The 16,708-nt window shown below is 37.3% G+C and overlaps 1 protein-coding gene across 41 annotated transcripts in view; it reads right to left on the bottom strand.

The window, feature by feature from the left end:
* The window catches only part of PSPC1 (paraspeckle component 1), a 118,175-nt gene that overhangs the window by 22,574 nt on the left and 78,893 nt on the right, over positions 1-16,708 (bottom strand). For 14 of the 41 annotated variants that reach the window (XR_012426722.1, XR_012426724.1, XR_012426723.1 and 11 more), the window contains exons 7-8: positions 8,028-8,118; positions 7,282-7,411 (exon numbers count right to left, since the gene is read on the bottom strand). The exons of the other annotated variants lie outside the window; for them this stretch is intronic. Coding sequence is in view for 2 of the 14 variants with exons in the window: in XM_065532950.1 (XP_065389022.1) it covers positions 7,282-7,411; positions 8,028-8,118 (221 nt within the window). In the remaining 12 variants the exon portion in view is untranslated. The remainder of the gene's footprint in view (positions 1-7,281; positions 7,412-8,027; positions 8,119-16,708) is intronic. 41 annotated transcript variants of the gene reach the window in all.

The following is a 16,708-nucleotide window of genomic DNA, read 5'->3' as shown; positions in this document are numbered from 1 at the left end:
AAAACAGAAGGCAAGTTTAAAAAGTATCTTTCACATTTTATAAATGTACAAAATTTCATTTATTGGCTGCCACAAAGTTTGAGCAATTTAGACTCTATAGACCAGATTAATAGGTAACAGAAAAACAAAGTATAAGAAAAGCCGTAACATGTAGTTGTAAATCTACCATGTCAAATTTTTCCTGCCTTCACATCATTGTAAATGCAGGCGCTTCCCCTCAGCAAAGCTGCATGGCACTGCGCCTCATCACAGCCCAGCACAGCCCTTGGCCCTTGGTAAGGCATTATTAACAGCACATCTGTAACCGCCATGTGAACCTCAGAATTTCCTGCAGTCCCTTTGTTAGAACACAGACTATTTCCCATTTTCAGTCATAATCAGGGCTCATTAAAAGCACTCCCAATAATTTTGCAGTGATCATTTCAGGAAAAACTATGTGGTATAAAGAAATCCTATTTTGATTCTGCTAATAACTTGTTCATCTTAGACAAATGGCCTGTTCACTAATTCAACAAAAGCACAGAAAGCACCTCTAGGAGAGTATTCACACCTTATTAAGGAGGTCTCCCTGAACATCTCAGAAGGCCTGAAGATTGTGTATTAGATAACAGTAATTCAATCTAACAGAAAGAGCACTGGAATTTAACTCCAGATAATGTAACATAAAAATGCACAATCGCCACTAGTGTAGCAGCAAGAGCAGAGGAAGCAGGCAATAAGCAGGTTCTCCAGTCAAGAGGAGACTGGAATAAGAGGGTGAGATAAATAGGGAATTTTGACCATTTTAGTTTCCTTCTGTGGTCATCTATTTATACACCCAAATCCCTAACAAAAAAACTTACAATGACCTCAAGGTTAAAACTCAGACTTGAGTTTCTCATTTCCCAGTTTCCTTTCCTACAGCTGTGGGTTCCATAGACAACCACCCTTGACATGTCTTCGGAGGCATCGTATCCAGCAGTTTTTGTCATTAATATACACAGACATGCTTTATTTTAGGCCATTACCGCTATATGCATTTTATTCTCTCTCCCCTTACATATTTATCTGCCAACAGGGATCTTTGCAGACAAAGCCACCATCACCTCTTTCAACTCTCCTAACTGATCTAAGTGCTTTGATTCTCGCTCTCCTCCAGTCAATTATCCATTAAATAGCTAACCTAATTCCTTTCTAAAAAAATAAGCTGGCCGGGCGTGGTGGCTCACGCCTGTAATCCCAGCACTTTGGCAGGACGAGGTGGGTGGATCACCTGAGGTCAGGAGTTTGAGACCATCCTGACCAACATGGAGAAACCCCATCTCTACTAAAAACACAAAATTAGCTGGTTGTGGTGGCGCATGCCTGTAATCCCAGCTACTTGGGAGGCTGAGGCAGGAGAATCGCTTGAACCCGGGAGGCAGAGGTTGAGGTGAGCCGAGACTGCGCCACTGCACTCCAGCCTGGTGACAAAAGTGAGACTCCGTCTCGGCGCGCTACATCGTATCATAACCCGGGCCAAGTCTCTCTGCTGAATTCCCATTTTATTCAGGGAAAAAAACTCCCAGCTACTTACCATGGCATTGCTCCACATCTTGCATTTTCAACAGAGCAATCCCTCTCCCAAGGGGGAGAAAATTACTTAGGGGAGGGAGAGGACAAAACTCGTACTTTTTATGTACGCAGCACCGATTTCACAGACAGACTCATAATCATCCAGTTATCCAGGTTGTCAACATCTCAGTGGAGGGGGGTCAATTAGAAAAAAAATGTCTAAAAGGCCTTCTGTGGAGGAAGTGATCATGAAAAAAAGTTGAGACATGTGGATGTATTAAGAATATATACAAATATATCTATGACTACAGAAACTTCTGGAAGGATACGACAGAAATTAGTAACAGTGGTTGCTCCTGGATAGAGAAGTTGGATGGCTGTTAGATGATACTGAGAAATTTACTATCATTCTGCATCACTTTGTATCTTGATTTCTGTGTGCCAGGTGCACATTACTATTCAAAAAATTCAAAAATATAGTTTATGTATAAACAGTATTTGAAGGCTGTTGTTTTTTATTAGGTATTCTTCTAACGTGCGATAATGTAATAAAAATTATTTCTAGATCTCAAAGGAGGATCTGAATGATGGCTATAATGAAGGGCCTATTTAGGTAACTTTTAAGTTTGAGGAATAAGAGAATGGGGTTAGTCCACTTAGCGTTTCTGTATTTTCTCATGTTGGCCACTGACCAAGCATGAATAAACCCATCTTTAGGGCTGGGCACGGTGGCTCATGCCTGTAATCCCTGCACTTTGGGAGGCGGAGGTGGGTGGATCATCTGAGGTCGGGAGTTCGAGACCAGCCTGGCCAACATGGTGAAACCCCCTCTCTACTAAAAATAGAAAAAAAAATACCTGGGCATAGTGGTGCACGCCTGTAATCCCAACTACTCGAGAAATCGAGATGGGATAATCGTTTCAACCCGGGAGGCAGAGGTTGTGGTGAGCCGAAATCGTGCCACTGCACACCAGCCTGGGCAACAGAGTAAAACTCCAACTCAAAAAATTTAAATTAATATTAAAAAATAATGCCATCTTTAGTATATGTTACATGTACACTTCTTTGGGATGTGCGTTTCTGTAACTCATCAATGCAACTGCAGTGTTCTATGGAGCTTCAACAGTTTCCATGTATTCCAGTACAAGACTCAAAGTCACCAAGTCCTGCAGGGGACACTGAAATCACTCTCTGTGGATGTACAGAGGGCATCTCAGCCCCCTAACCTATATACATTTGACACTGGCAAATGTTTTGTGTCTCATATTTTCGTTTATCAATTGCTGCTTACTTTACTGACAATTCTCTAGCCAAGATCTTTTCCCCGAGCATCAGGATTTCCTGTGCTGAACCCACTTTCTAGATGGCACAGGGCCCCAACCTTTCCATCTGCCCTTTCTCCTCCTCTTCTCAGCAGCACCAAAAAAACTGTCATTTGGTTGTTTCAAACTGTCATCCTTGCCTTCTTTCTTCCACATAAATCCCCTATATTAAGTTGACCACCCAGTTGTGACTATATCATAATCAACCCACGTCTTGATTTCTGCCCTTCTTCTCCATTCCACTATCCCACATCTCAACTGCTCTCGCTTCCTGCAGTTAAGGCCATTCAATGCATCCTGCTGCCAATCACTAGGTATCTGAAATAGCAATCTGACTACTGTCGTTCTCTTGCCAAAAATCTCCTGATTTTTTTAATGGGTCTTTATCACAGAGTAAGATTCCGGATTTGTTTTACAGCCTCATTTTGGGTTCCTACCAGCTCTCTGCACATTTATAAAACTGTCAGCCTTTGCTCACAGTGGCCCACTCTGATCATATCTACTCCCCAAAACAGATAGAGCTCATTTGAAGTTGATACCTAGGTATTTCTACCTCCCCAAATCTCTGGACACACTCACCAAGATAGACACTAGTTCCCCTTTTGTTCTGAATGGTTATCTAATCCTCTCACCTCCAAACAAGAGCATTTTATGAAAATCCTTCCCAATTATTGTATCTTACATGCATTTCTCTTTGTCAAACTCCCCGTAACACATTGACATTGGGCAACAGGTTTCATGTGTAATCCGTCAAGGTACCAAAGTGTACCTAGCACTACTACTGAACTGTACACACAGCAGGTGATTCCTACAGATAATGGGATACTAGATAACCTCCTGTCACACGATGCTCTAAAAGCTGATGAAAACAAGATGAGTGCTTTATTGAGAACAAGATTCCAACACTTATTTTGTACTGTGTATTCTTGAATTTCTCCTTCCGCCTGCCTCTTAATTCATGCACATGTAAGACAAGTCTCAAGCTGACTATTAAAAGTGCTAATACCATTACTGATGTTGATCATCCTTTTCTTTCCCCCTTAGATCTTTTCTGCATTGCTTCATAATTAATGTGCTGTCTTCTAACGTTTAGCACTTGTTTGGAGTTGCTGGAAGACAGGAGCACCTCATATCTACCCGACACTGGCTGCGTTTATCTTCCATGGAGCAAATCCTTGCTGGATGGAGCTTATATTCCATGCCACCCAGACCTACTGTAGAATCAGTTATTCCTAATCTATGACTTGAGCGTCTAATAACTCAGCTCAAGCAATCCAGGCCCTTCACAAATATAACAATGACATAATCTCTTGCAATTCATTTATGGACCCTATGGATTGTTTAGAAACCATTCATTTTGTTGACCAAATACACTGTTTGCTTATTAGTTTATATGGCATCAAAGAAAGATTCACATTAAATTAGCATTTTAAAATATGTTACTTTTAATGATGCGATAGACTCTTAAAAAAAAAAAAAGAAAAAAAGAAACTCATTGTAGTATTTCCACACTAGCACCCAGGCTATTTTATGTGTCAGCGTGTGCACTAGCCAAAGGAAAATAACTATTAAAGCACAAACAGAAAACTTATAGTCAACTGTCAACATCAGCTGTCAAGTGTTCATTTAATGATAATCCAGCCAAGAGCACATTCAACCCAGAGAAGCACTGAGGTCTGAAGGGCACAGTTCTGCTCCGGCTGCTCTAGACAGCAGCCAGTTCAGACTGGGGCAGGAGAAGGCAGGCCTCCAGAGGGAAGCCTAGGGTGAAGACAAAAACAAAATAAACACAGGATGATAATGAGTAGGCAAAATTAAGGAACTGGGAAAGACACTGAACACGGGGAAAACACACATGAAAACTGTATGTGATCAAATGTATATTTCATACTAGATTAGCTATATAGAAAAAAAATGAGTTTGGGGAAACTAGAGTTGATTCCATTTATTTATGCTCCAAAAGTACTTAAGACTATATATACTACCACAATGTGAGTATTAACCAAAACTGTAAAATAATGTCAACTGGAACATTTAAAAACCCTTTGCATATGCTGAATTACACATAATCCCAAGTTTTCATCATCTCTTGTCAAGAAGAGAAGAGAAAACAATGCTTCTTGCAGAAGTCAGGTCCCCAGACTTGGTGGCATTCCCATTCTTCCTAACTTGTACTTACTATAAAATAGAGAGCCCAGGATGCTGAAAAGAATATAACTGACATATTTCACAAGCAGAGACTAAAATCAAAATGCAGGAACTGAGTAATGTCTACCATATAACTAAGAAAAATGTTAATCTGGTCTGGTCTTAGAAAACATTTGAAATCACCATATGTAAAAGCAATCCAAAAAAGCAATGTCGATTTTACAGGTAGTGTTTTAAATTCCTGTAACTCATCCAACTGAACATAATAAATATGAGGGCAAAGACCATGATAAAGGAAACAAGCAACTGAAAAAAGGATGGGGCAGAGGGAAACCGGTAACTCTTAAGAACTCCTCACAGTACCTGAGTAACTATCCACTCATAAACAGGAACCATTAACGTGAAATACCAAGTCTCAAACCATTAATTACATGCTTTTTCTCCTCCCAGTATTTGTAGAAGAGTTTCTCAATCTATGTTGGTACAATATATTCAATGTATCAAAACCTGAGAGGATTAGGTGTCCTCTTCATCACATACAATTCTTACTGAATTATTTCTTCTGCAAATCTTAGCCACACTGTCATCTTAAAGTTCAATTACTGGAAGAATTAACTAGACCATCAATGTCTGAAGAAGTATATATAATGATCACCTATAGAAACTATATATGGATAATCACATCAACAATGAGTTCTAGTTGTTACATTTTGCTAGAAGACCCTTCTGATCATTTCCTGATAAGCTGCTCGTAGCAGTGAACCTCTCCCATTTGTGTTGTTTTTTTCTTCAATGTATAACAAAGGAAGAAAAGGCGTGAGAGAAAAAATACAGAAACTTATAAAACCAGTAGCCTTCATTTAAAACTCAATTAGAAAAAGTCTACTTTCCTGGAGAAACCTCAGGTAGGCGTTTTAAACTTACTTCCAGGTCCTTTGGTCTTCTTACCGCTTGGGTTCCACCAAGACCAAACGCCATTGTATTTGGTATAGCCAATCAATACAAAGAACATACACCGTGATTTTAGTTCTAAATTTTATATTGATCGTTGAAAACAAGTCTTCTCCCATTCCGCCAACCTATTCCACTCTCTGGTCCCACAGTAGGATATCTTAACTCCTATCTATCCATCCCAACTTTCTTCTCTTTCCTCTCTAGGCAGGGTACATATTCTACCAATGTCTATTAAGAGCTGGACTATTTACTCGTCCTCCCTGCTGGCTATTCTTGCTCTGATCCTTTAGTATAATGGAGTTATCTAAGAATTTCTTTATGCACTTTCTTCTCCCAGTTTTTCTTTTGCCACCTGCTAGACTTCAACCTCAAAGAAGGTAGGGACAGTGTCTGTTTTCTTCACTATTATATGCACAGACTGAGACAAAAATGTTCAATAAAAATTTATTGAATGAATAAACAATCTGTGATACTCATCCAAACACTTCAATTGGTACTAAAAACTCTACTCCTAAATCCACACCATGACTCCATTTTTCCTCCTGAAAATTTTCTGAGATCAGTTCAATATCAAATGTCAAACACTGTGTGAACACTGATAAAGATGGGGGAAAAAGTAGGCATTCCCGGGCACAGTGGCTAACACGTGTAATCCCAGCACTTTGGGAGGCCAAGGCGGGAGGATTGTCTGAGGCAAGGAGTTTGAGACCAGCCTGGGCAACACAGTGAGACCCTGTCTCTATAACATTTTTTTAAAAGTAGCTAGACATGGTGGCACGCACCTGTGGGCCCTACTACTGAGGTCGGATGATCACTTGGGCCTAGGAGTTTGAGGCTGCGGTGAACTATGATTACACCACTACACTCCAGTCTGAGTGACAGAGCGAGACCTTGTCTTGAAAAAAGGCAGGGCGCGGTGGCTCAAGCCTGTAATCCCAGCACTTTGGGAGGCCGAGACAGGCGGATCACGAGGTCAGGAGATCGAGACCATCCTGGCTAACATGGTGAAACCCCGTTTCTACCAAAAAAAATACAAAAAACTAGCCTGAGAAGGTGGCGGGCGCCTGTAGTCCCAGCTACTCGGGAGGCTGAGGCAGGAGAATGGCCTGAATCCGGAAGGCGGAGCTTGCAGTGAGCTGAGATGGCGCCACTGCACTCCAGCCTGGGCGACAGAGCGAGACTCCGTCTCAAAAAAAAAAAAAAAAAAAAAAAAGAAAAGAAAAAAGACAAAAGACAAAGTAGGTACAACAAGCAAATAAATATATTGATAAAACAACATGAATGCAAAGAGTTGATGTGAAACTGTTCTGAGAAAGGCACTTACAAGAGATTTACAAAGGCCAGGTGTGGTAGATCATTGCCTGTAATCCCAGCACTTTCGGAGGCCGAGGTGGGCGAATCACTTGAGGTTAGAAGTTCAAGACCAGCCTGGCCAACATGGTGAAACCTTGTCCCTACAAAAATACAAATATTAGCCAGGCATAGTGGCAGGTGCCTGTAGTCCCAGCTACTCAGGAGGCTGAGGCAGGAGAATCACTTGAACCTGGGAGGCGGATGTTGCAGTGAGCCAAGATGGCACCACTGCACCCTAGACTGAGTGACAGAGCAACACTCCATCTCAAAAAAGAAAGAGAGACCTACAAAAATATCTGCGAGACAGAGTAACCACCTTAGAGTTTACTGAGCAAGCGGGGAGGGATGGAGGTAGATGAGGTTGCAAAGGCGGACCAAATCAGATAAAGTCCTGTGATCTACCGTGCAGTTGTGATTTAATTCAGATGGGAAACTACTGTTTGGAAAAGAAAAGGAAGCAGAATCTGAGTCATGTTTTGTTTATTTATTTACTTTTGAGACAAGGTCTGACTATTGCCCAGGCTGGAGTGCAGTGGTGCGATCTCAGCTCGCTGCAATTTCCGCCTCCCAGGTTCAAGTCATTCTCCTGCCTCAGCCTCCCGAGTAGCTGGAACCACAGGCTTGCATCACCTCGCTCAGCTACCCTTTTAGTAGAGATAGGGTTTCGCCATCTTGCCCAGGCTAGTCTCAACTTGTGAGTTCAAGCGATCCACCCACCTTGACCTCCCAAAGTGCTCGGATTACAGCATGTCACTGCGCCCGCCCAGCCAAGTCTTGTTTTAGAATGATGCATTTTGTGGAGAATAAGCTGCAAGAGCAAAAGTAAAAACAGGATGAGTTAGGAAGGTATCATAGTCATCTTTTGTGACAGATGATAGGTCCTTGAGAGATAATATATTTACCAGGCAGATTTTCCACGGTTTTAAAAATCCCAACTACCTAAAAGCACTCAAAACCAAAACATTCAAAAATCAAATAGATTATGCCCTCCTCTCCCTCTAGCAGCTACATGAATCACCTCACCATCGACCCTGAACACACTTACCTTTGGCGTCTCGGTTCATAGTATCCTCAACCCATCATTCAAACCAGAAACCCTCAGGACACTTCGCATCTCCTTCCCCCGCGCTCCCAATACACTGGAAACAGCTAAATTCACTATACCTCTGAATTACTCTTATCTGGAATCTGAACCATCCTGACACCAAAGATCCTTTCAAATTCGATGTAGGGAGGCTGGGGCTGGATCCATGATCTATGTGGTCTGTTCCAGAACACTGTTTGCAGTCCAGTCACTCTTACACTTAACATAATTATTTTAAGTTGTAATAATGGGGCTTATCCTTACTCGCAGTCACCTAAAAGGTAAATAAAGGTCTAAACTCCTTAACTGTGATCAACCATAATCTTATCTCAACTTTACTTCTCTGCTACCAGTCTTAGCTCCCTCCCCTTAGACGGCTTAGTGCCTCACCAGCCTGTGACCACATCATGTTGCCACCCCACAATGCTCCAGCCTACGACTGTCAAGTATCTACTCACCTTCAGGACCTGCTCAAACGCTATCACCTCAGTGAAATCTTCCCAGGCTCCCCAAAGTGAGTGAACTATTTGTGTCTGGGTTTTCAAAGAACTTTCTATGCCCTTTATTACGACAACTTGGTCAGTTTCCTTACAACTCTACCTATACCCATTAAACTTCAAATCTTAAAGAGAAAAGGACCATATTTTGTTCATTTTGGTATCCTCATTTGTAAATACTGTGTCTGTTCTACAGTTGGTGTCATTCATTCACCAAGCAAATATCTAACAAGGACTTGCTAGGAAATTAAGATGAATTACTAAATGACAGATGGATATTCTACAAGGAATAAAATAAATATATAAACAAGATAACCTCACACAAATGTTTTAAGAGAAATCTTGTATGACCAAACTTTTTCAGGACTTAAAACATTTGCTTAAAAATGTTATGGATAGTACCAAGGTCATAGCAAACGCAAAAGGAAAGTAACAGTGAAAGGGGTGTAAAACTTAATGTGTACGATTTCTTTCCTGAGAACTTGGTGCTCAAACTCCTTCCCTGCAGGACAGCAAACACCAAGTAATTATACTCAGGAAACTAATCTCACACTGACACTTAACTATAAATATACACTTAAACTTTCAATTTCAACCTTACATTATTCATTTTAAAAGGTAACAATAAATTACATAATTATAGCCTATGTAATGGGATTCAGAGATTACAATCATTGAAAGGAAAAAATTAAAATGTGACTAAATTACTCTTCTAAGATCAAAGCCAAGAAAAATATTTCAAGCCACATATGAAGTATTAAACTTCCTAGAAGCCACATTAAAGGAGGGAAAAAAGCAACAGGTGAAATTAGCTTAATTATCTATTTTATTGAACCCAATGTAGCCAAAATATTATCACTTCGGCATATGCCACATTTAAAAGTTGAGAAATTTTACATTCTTTTCTTCGTAAGTCTGCAAATCTAATTCAGATGCAAAATTTTCCTCAAAAATACTTATCTGTATTTAGATTACATAAAATCAAAGATATAAAAGTAGATTAATATAATCAAGTCGTTCCAAGTATATTCTATCAATAACTGAATTTAAGTCAATTACAATAAAAACTTTAGTTCCTCATCTCACTAGTCCCATTCCAAGGACTCAACAGCCAAATGCCACTACTACTAGGACGGTTCAGCTTCAGGCAGAACTGTGGCCGCTTACTTCAGCACAACTCAATTCAAGGAGCACAAACTAAATCAAAATCTTTTCCCCTTTGTCTCCTAAGATAGCTATTTTCTAGGCCCTTAACTAAAAGAGTAGCTGTCATTTTCTCTACTGCCTTTATTGCTACATGGTAAGATATTATCTGTCACTCTATTACACAAATGCTATTGGGGCAAAGGACTGGTTCACTGTGTTCATGGCTGGATTCCCAGTGTTCAAACTGCAAGAAATTACAGTCTACACAGCAAACTGTAGGAAGTCAGTATGTAATTAAGAGGGTTTCAAACACTGATAAATGATTTAACATGTGTATCTATGCTGTGTTTATGACCTACAGAAAATAAATAGAAACTGGCTGTGATAGGGTAGTCTTCTATATTATTCAAGTAATTCCAAAATAATTCAAACTATGAGATCCATATTTTCAACCAACCTACAGAATATTTCATTTATATGTCAAACAGTTCATGACATGAACCCCTATACTTCAGTTGACTTTAATACCTGTAGCACAAACAGCAGAACATAAGTTAAGCACATTATATTGCAAAGCAGAAACTAAGAATGTAAACACACCTTTTCTACATTGTACTTCCCAGCCCTAAAACTTTGAGCATGTTATTTTCCACAAACTTCCCATCTTCCATTAATTTTTTTTTTTTTTTAATTTAATAGCTCCAGATAAAGGGCAAAGTAGCACAATACACAGCCAAGAAACAAAAAAAGTAGTTATCTTATTTTCCCAGTTAATTATCATGCATAAATGTACATATTAGCAACAGATCAAATATCATCTAAAGTTCTATGGCTGCCCAGTAAGGAAATGCTAGAGCTGTTATATATGCATGCAGGTGGGGAGGCAACCACATTCCAATCAGAAGACTTCAGTAACATAGAAGATGACATAAAGCAAAAACTCAAAGCAGGTCCCTTTCTACATTTTTATCATTTTTTTTCTGTCTTCATGTACCACGAATAAAAGTTAAACACTGATTTTTGTAGAGATATAACTCATTTTGGTGTCACAGGAGTTAAAAATAATCATTTCTTGACTGAAGACAATTAGTAATACATAACAGGAAAAACTGTGTGAAAAAAATCTAGTATCGACATAATTTTTTTTAGAAGGGATTAAAAAAAAGTTTTACTCTCGTTAGGCTGCCTGAGAATTCCTCAGTTGGAAAATAGGTTAATAAGCCACCCTAGGGTAGAGGCAGCCTAATGTCACAGACCTGGGCCTCCATGCAGCAAGGAATCTGACTCTCAACACAAAAAATGGGGGAGGGATGGGGTTGGTGCAATGTTAAAAAATAACACTGATTGCACCTTCTCAGAGCCAAACCCATTTATGTTTACAAAAATCTCAAAATGGTTGATTAATGTGGAAAACTGAGAACATACCAAATTCTATTTTAGGGTGGTTTTTGGGAAGCAGCGTAAAAGTCCCCAGGTGATATCCAGATTACAATTAGAAACAAATCTCTATACTTAAGTATTTCCTACTTGTAGATATTCTTAACAAACACACATCAAAGTCAATGCTATAGAATCTACTTTCTGGGATATTAAAGGCTTGAAATCAGATGACTGTTTCTTTGCACTGGTACAGTCACAATTTTTTGGAACAAACAACTGTCAATACAGCAAATATATGCTCTCATTATGAACCACTTTAATTTTTTATTGCGCTGCATAATTTTGAGAGGGCCTTGATCACACACACACATCTGAAGCTACAAAGAAAATGTTTTAATATATATACTGATGGTCTTAGGAAATACACTTATCAAATCTTTTATCTTCAAGCTAGAAAAGCAAAACAAGCTTACACCAAAGAGAAAGTAAGGCCATCATTTTAATCCACCAAACTGTATCATTCTATTCATATTCACCAGGAGGGTAAGCAAAGACAGGACAGTTTTCTAGCACCTTCATCCAGCAGCCAGAAGCATGTCCAAACATACTGATACAAAAACAATTACATTATTTCATCTCATACTGGTATGCTGAGAATCTGTTAAGAGGAAACTTGTTTCACAAAATCTTCAGAGTACACGTCTCCATATATCCTCTTCATTTGAATTAACTAGGTTTTGAAATCCTAGTTTAAAAATGTATGATAAATGAATTTATGCATTAAATAACACTCACTAGCTACTATGTTTCCTAGTCAGAAATAATGGACTTTTGTAGTGCTTATCAACTGGCAATAGCTGTAAATGTCTGAGGATGTTTTGACTGTCAGGGATCTTATCCAATCTACAATGTACTGGGACAGTCAACTATAGCAACAACAAAAATCACGACCAAAAAAGCCTCTTTTGAGGCACAGTATCTGAAAACAGATGCTCAAAAGGGTTCCTACAAACATCAGCAGCGTCATCATGTAGGAATTTACTAGAAATGCACGTTCTTTGGCTCCACCAGAGACCTTCAGACCACTCTGGAATAAAGTCCAGAGATCTGTGTTGAGCCTCCCAGGTGATTCTAATGCATGCTGAAGTGTGAGAACTACTAACTTCAGAAGGATGTCTGTGGCTGCTGCCCCTTAATTTAGAGGACGAATTTGTTTCCACTGTTATATCTTAAGCCCTAGAAAACTGACCAATACACAGTAGGTCCCCTTGATACATGTTGTTACAATGAATTAATGGATATAGTGAAATTCTGAATGACATGGCACCTTATAAAATCTTGTATGACTCAGAAAAGTTTTCTAGACAATTACTCCCATTACCATTTTCAGTTACCTGGACTTTTCACTCCAAAGTTACCCTAATGTGTAAAAGCATTCAAATCTGGAAACATTATTTTCTAATCAACTCAAAGAATTAACATACACTGAGTAACCACTAAAGCAAGTTCTATTATTGCCTCTAACACTAAAAAGGTCAGAAATTACTAAAAGTCATACAGAATGACTATGTAGAATTTAGTGTACTTTTTCTCAATACATAAAAACACCAGGCAACATGTTGTCTGAAACTTAATACTGATTTACATTATCTAATAATGTAAAAATATCCTGAGGAAAAATTAACCTCGAAATGTACACTAAGATGTTTTCTCAATTTTCATGTAAGAAATAATACAAATAATGTGCAAAAGTAAATTATTTAAATAAGCAAAAAGATAATAATGTAAATAATTTGTATTCCAAACATGGCAAAAGGGAATAGGCACAGGATTATATATTTACATAATTCTTCTTAACATTCACATAAGCCTGGTGGATTGACAAACATGTAACGCCCTTTTGCATAAAAGCAGCTAGAACAGGAAAGAATGTATCAGAGATCCAGTCAGAGAGAAAACACAAAACATAATGAATGAATGTGACACTAGCTTATATATGCGTAATTCGTTACATGAGATGTACAATATATAAATAAAAATGTCAAGTTGTCTTAGTGTAATAAAGAGCTAGAAAAAATTTTAGATAAAAATTTAGACAGTGAAATAGATAAAAATAAAAAGATAAAATTTAGATTAAGGTATCTATTTCAAAGTCTTCAACACCATCAACAAAACACTTATACAGAGCATTTAACAAATACAAGGTCCACTTATATTACTATCAACACAATGTACGACCTCATATTTAATGAATACTTTGTCTTATTGACTAAATTTATATTAAAATATGAAGAAAATCTAAAACGAAATGTGTTCAAAGTACACTTCCACTTAATCCTACTTAATTCTGATTCTATTCTTGAGACTGAACGTGAAATTTGAGTGATTTATATTCCACAAGACAGAACTGAAATTTTATTTATGTGTACAAGCAGAACACCATCTCTTTTAAAGTTCATCTGATTAAATGAGAAAGACAAATTTAAAAAGAACAATTCTGACAAAATTCTTTTTAAAATACAGTATCTTTTGCAGAGGAGGGAACTGATAGTGACAATGGTAACTGAAGCCATAAAATTTTCTTGAAAAAGATTTAGTTTAATGTGTATGTATAAACTCTGGCTATATATAACATTAAGAATTTCACTATCCTCAATCTGGAAATTTAATAGACTTCTGTTATTCAAAAAGAAAACAAAATGTCATAAAATAGAAAAAACACATACACTGTTATTTCATCAGGTAAAAAAAAAAAGTGTAATCAAATAGTAAGTTTCAACAAAGAGGAACCCTTAGAGATATTTATAATCTAAACAGTTTTACAGAAAAAAAGGTCAAATAAACTCAGAAAACAACAGTTTTGGGTAAGCCTTTAAACACTGTCTTACAAGCTTCAAATTTCAATCATTAATATTGCTATTCCATAATCAAGGAAACAAAAACAAATTCAAAATGCTTTCACAACATATAGAAGACACTACTTTTGATATATTTTTTTTTAATTTTTTTATTTTTTGTAGAGACAAAGTCTCACTACAACTGCCCAGGTTCATCTCAGCTTTTGATATTTAGAAAAATCCAGATTTTAAACATGAGACACTATAACTTTTTCCCGCATTTTTTGCATTATTTCCCCAGAGTAACAGTCCATAAATTAACTGATGGATACTCACTTAGGAAACGGTCGACATACTTCATTTTACACCACTAGAAAAACATGTAAAGCGAATAGAGAAAAATGATTTTAATTTTTAAAATTCAGTAATGAAAGCTGCTGGAAACAAAATGCTCTTGTAAAGTATAAGACTACTCCCTATTCATTGAATCATATGATTTGCTTAGAATGAAATATTTCCATACTGGGCTACATAACTTAAGAGGTGGACTCTTTGATTTCAGGAAATGAATCTTCATCAGTATGAAATTCACCTAAAAATGTTGTTTTTAGGAGGTATGTGTTGAAACATTTAGGGGAGAAATAACATCAAGCCTGCTACTTACTTTGAAGTAGTTTGCCATCCCCCCAAAAAGTCCATGCCTACAAATATCTACCAACACAGGAAAACACGAACAATTGTTGAATCAGAAGATACGTATATGGGTGTTTACTGTCTTATTCTTGAAAATAAGAAGTCTGACTTTTTGTATCACTGCTATCCTCTTGACACCTCAGGAATATATTTTAACACATTAGATGTTGTAACAAAACTCTGAACACCTAGAGAAAACACTTAAATACTACCTTACTCCCCAGGAAACTTCCTCCATTTTTTTCAAAATGATGTGGCCCATTTATTTTTGACTAGTACCATCTGACACTAAATCTCAACCCTTTTTTTAAAGCTTTTAACATAATGTGATCACATCCTTTCACAAAACTTACTTGATTTCAATCATGTATATGTCCTTTTTCTCATTCAGAATCTATGTTGTAATTATCAACCTAACCCCCCTTTACTAATTATTGGCTACTAATCATTCACATTGCTATTTAACAATTATTAGAGACTCTACATATAAGCACCAAGTTACTGAAATATTCTACAAGCATGTTTCTGAACAAACTGTAAAAGTATTATTTCAACTAGTGTTTGAAAAACAAGAGCCAAAGTTTCAGTAACTATCCTTGTTGATAATTCCTATTTTATTAAATGGCAATTCCAGCTAAAGCAGACATTCTTCCCCTAATATTACTGATATTTCAGGGATAAAAATATTCAATCTCTTTCACTGAGTGCTCAGCACTGATTTTACACAGAAAAATTAAAAAAAAAAAACCTTTAGGAAAAATAGCAAATTTAATTTTGCAAAAACACAAGTGAATCAGTTTTTTAAAATCTACATCTGTCAAGAAAAAAATGCTTTTATTTACAAAATAAACAAAAATGGGGGAAATTCCAACAACATATAGTACTAGAATAAAACTATTAGGAAAACAAGTGTTCCTTTATTTTATACATACTAATTACAAGTAGCACATGAAACATTAAGTCCTGAAGACTTTAAACTCAGTACTTCAAATCATGACACAAACTACCATAACATTGTTATATATTAAAATTGTTTCGTATTACTTCTTTGAAAAAAATATGATAGCATATATGACAACTTCACACTTACTTAGAAAGCTAACACTACTGAATTTCCTCTTTATTTTTGTATCTACCACTTTTAAGCAGATGATATTCAAAAATCTTCCTTGGTATACTAATTCACAAGAAAAAAAAAATTTACTGAACCAGCCACAAAGTTGAACTATACAAAAACACTAAAAGCATGGAATAACTAGGAGTTCAGAGACGCTCCACTTGACTGTCACTCAGAAGCTGACTGCTCCCAGGGTAAACTTGGTAAAGCCGGAACAAGGATTTTCTTGATGCCGGGAAAAAGTTGTGTAGGACTCTGTTCTTGGTGCCAGAGTTGAGCCTGGACACTAGGATGTTCAGGAGATTAAGACATCTTTTTGTGCACTGGCCTTCAAATGTTCTTGAATGAATCATACAGAATTTCACAGCCTTGGCCAAAGGTAGCTTGGTATAACATCAAAGGATCAAGTTTCTCCCAATCATATTTCAGCTTTGAAGTGAAATACAATGCTAAAAATTACCTGAGAATTATATGGATAAAATATAGATGACGGGAAATGTAGATTTAAGTGCAACAGATATCACTGAAAAACTGTAATCAATGTTAAAACTCCCCATATCCCAATTAATGTCACAAATTAAAGCAAATCCCATTCTCCATCACCTCATACTTATGAGAAACATGAGAATAGTCTTTGACTATTA

Source organism: Macaca fascicularis, chromosome 17, assembly GCF_037993035.2.
Source record: "Macaca fascicularis isolate 582-1 chromosome 17, T2T-MFA8v1.1".
NCBI lineage: Eukaryota > Metazoa > Chordata > Mammalia > Primates > Cercopithecidae > Macaca > Macaca fascicularis.
This window is presented reverse-complemented; position numbering and strand designations above follow the sequence as displayed.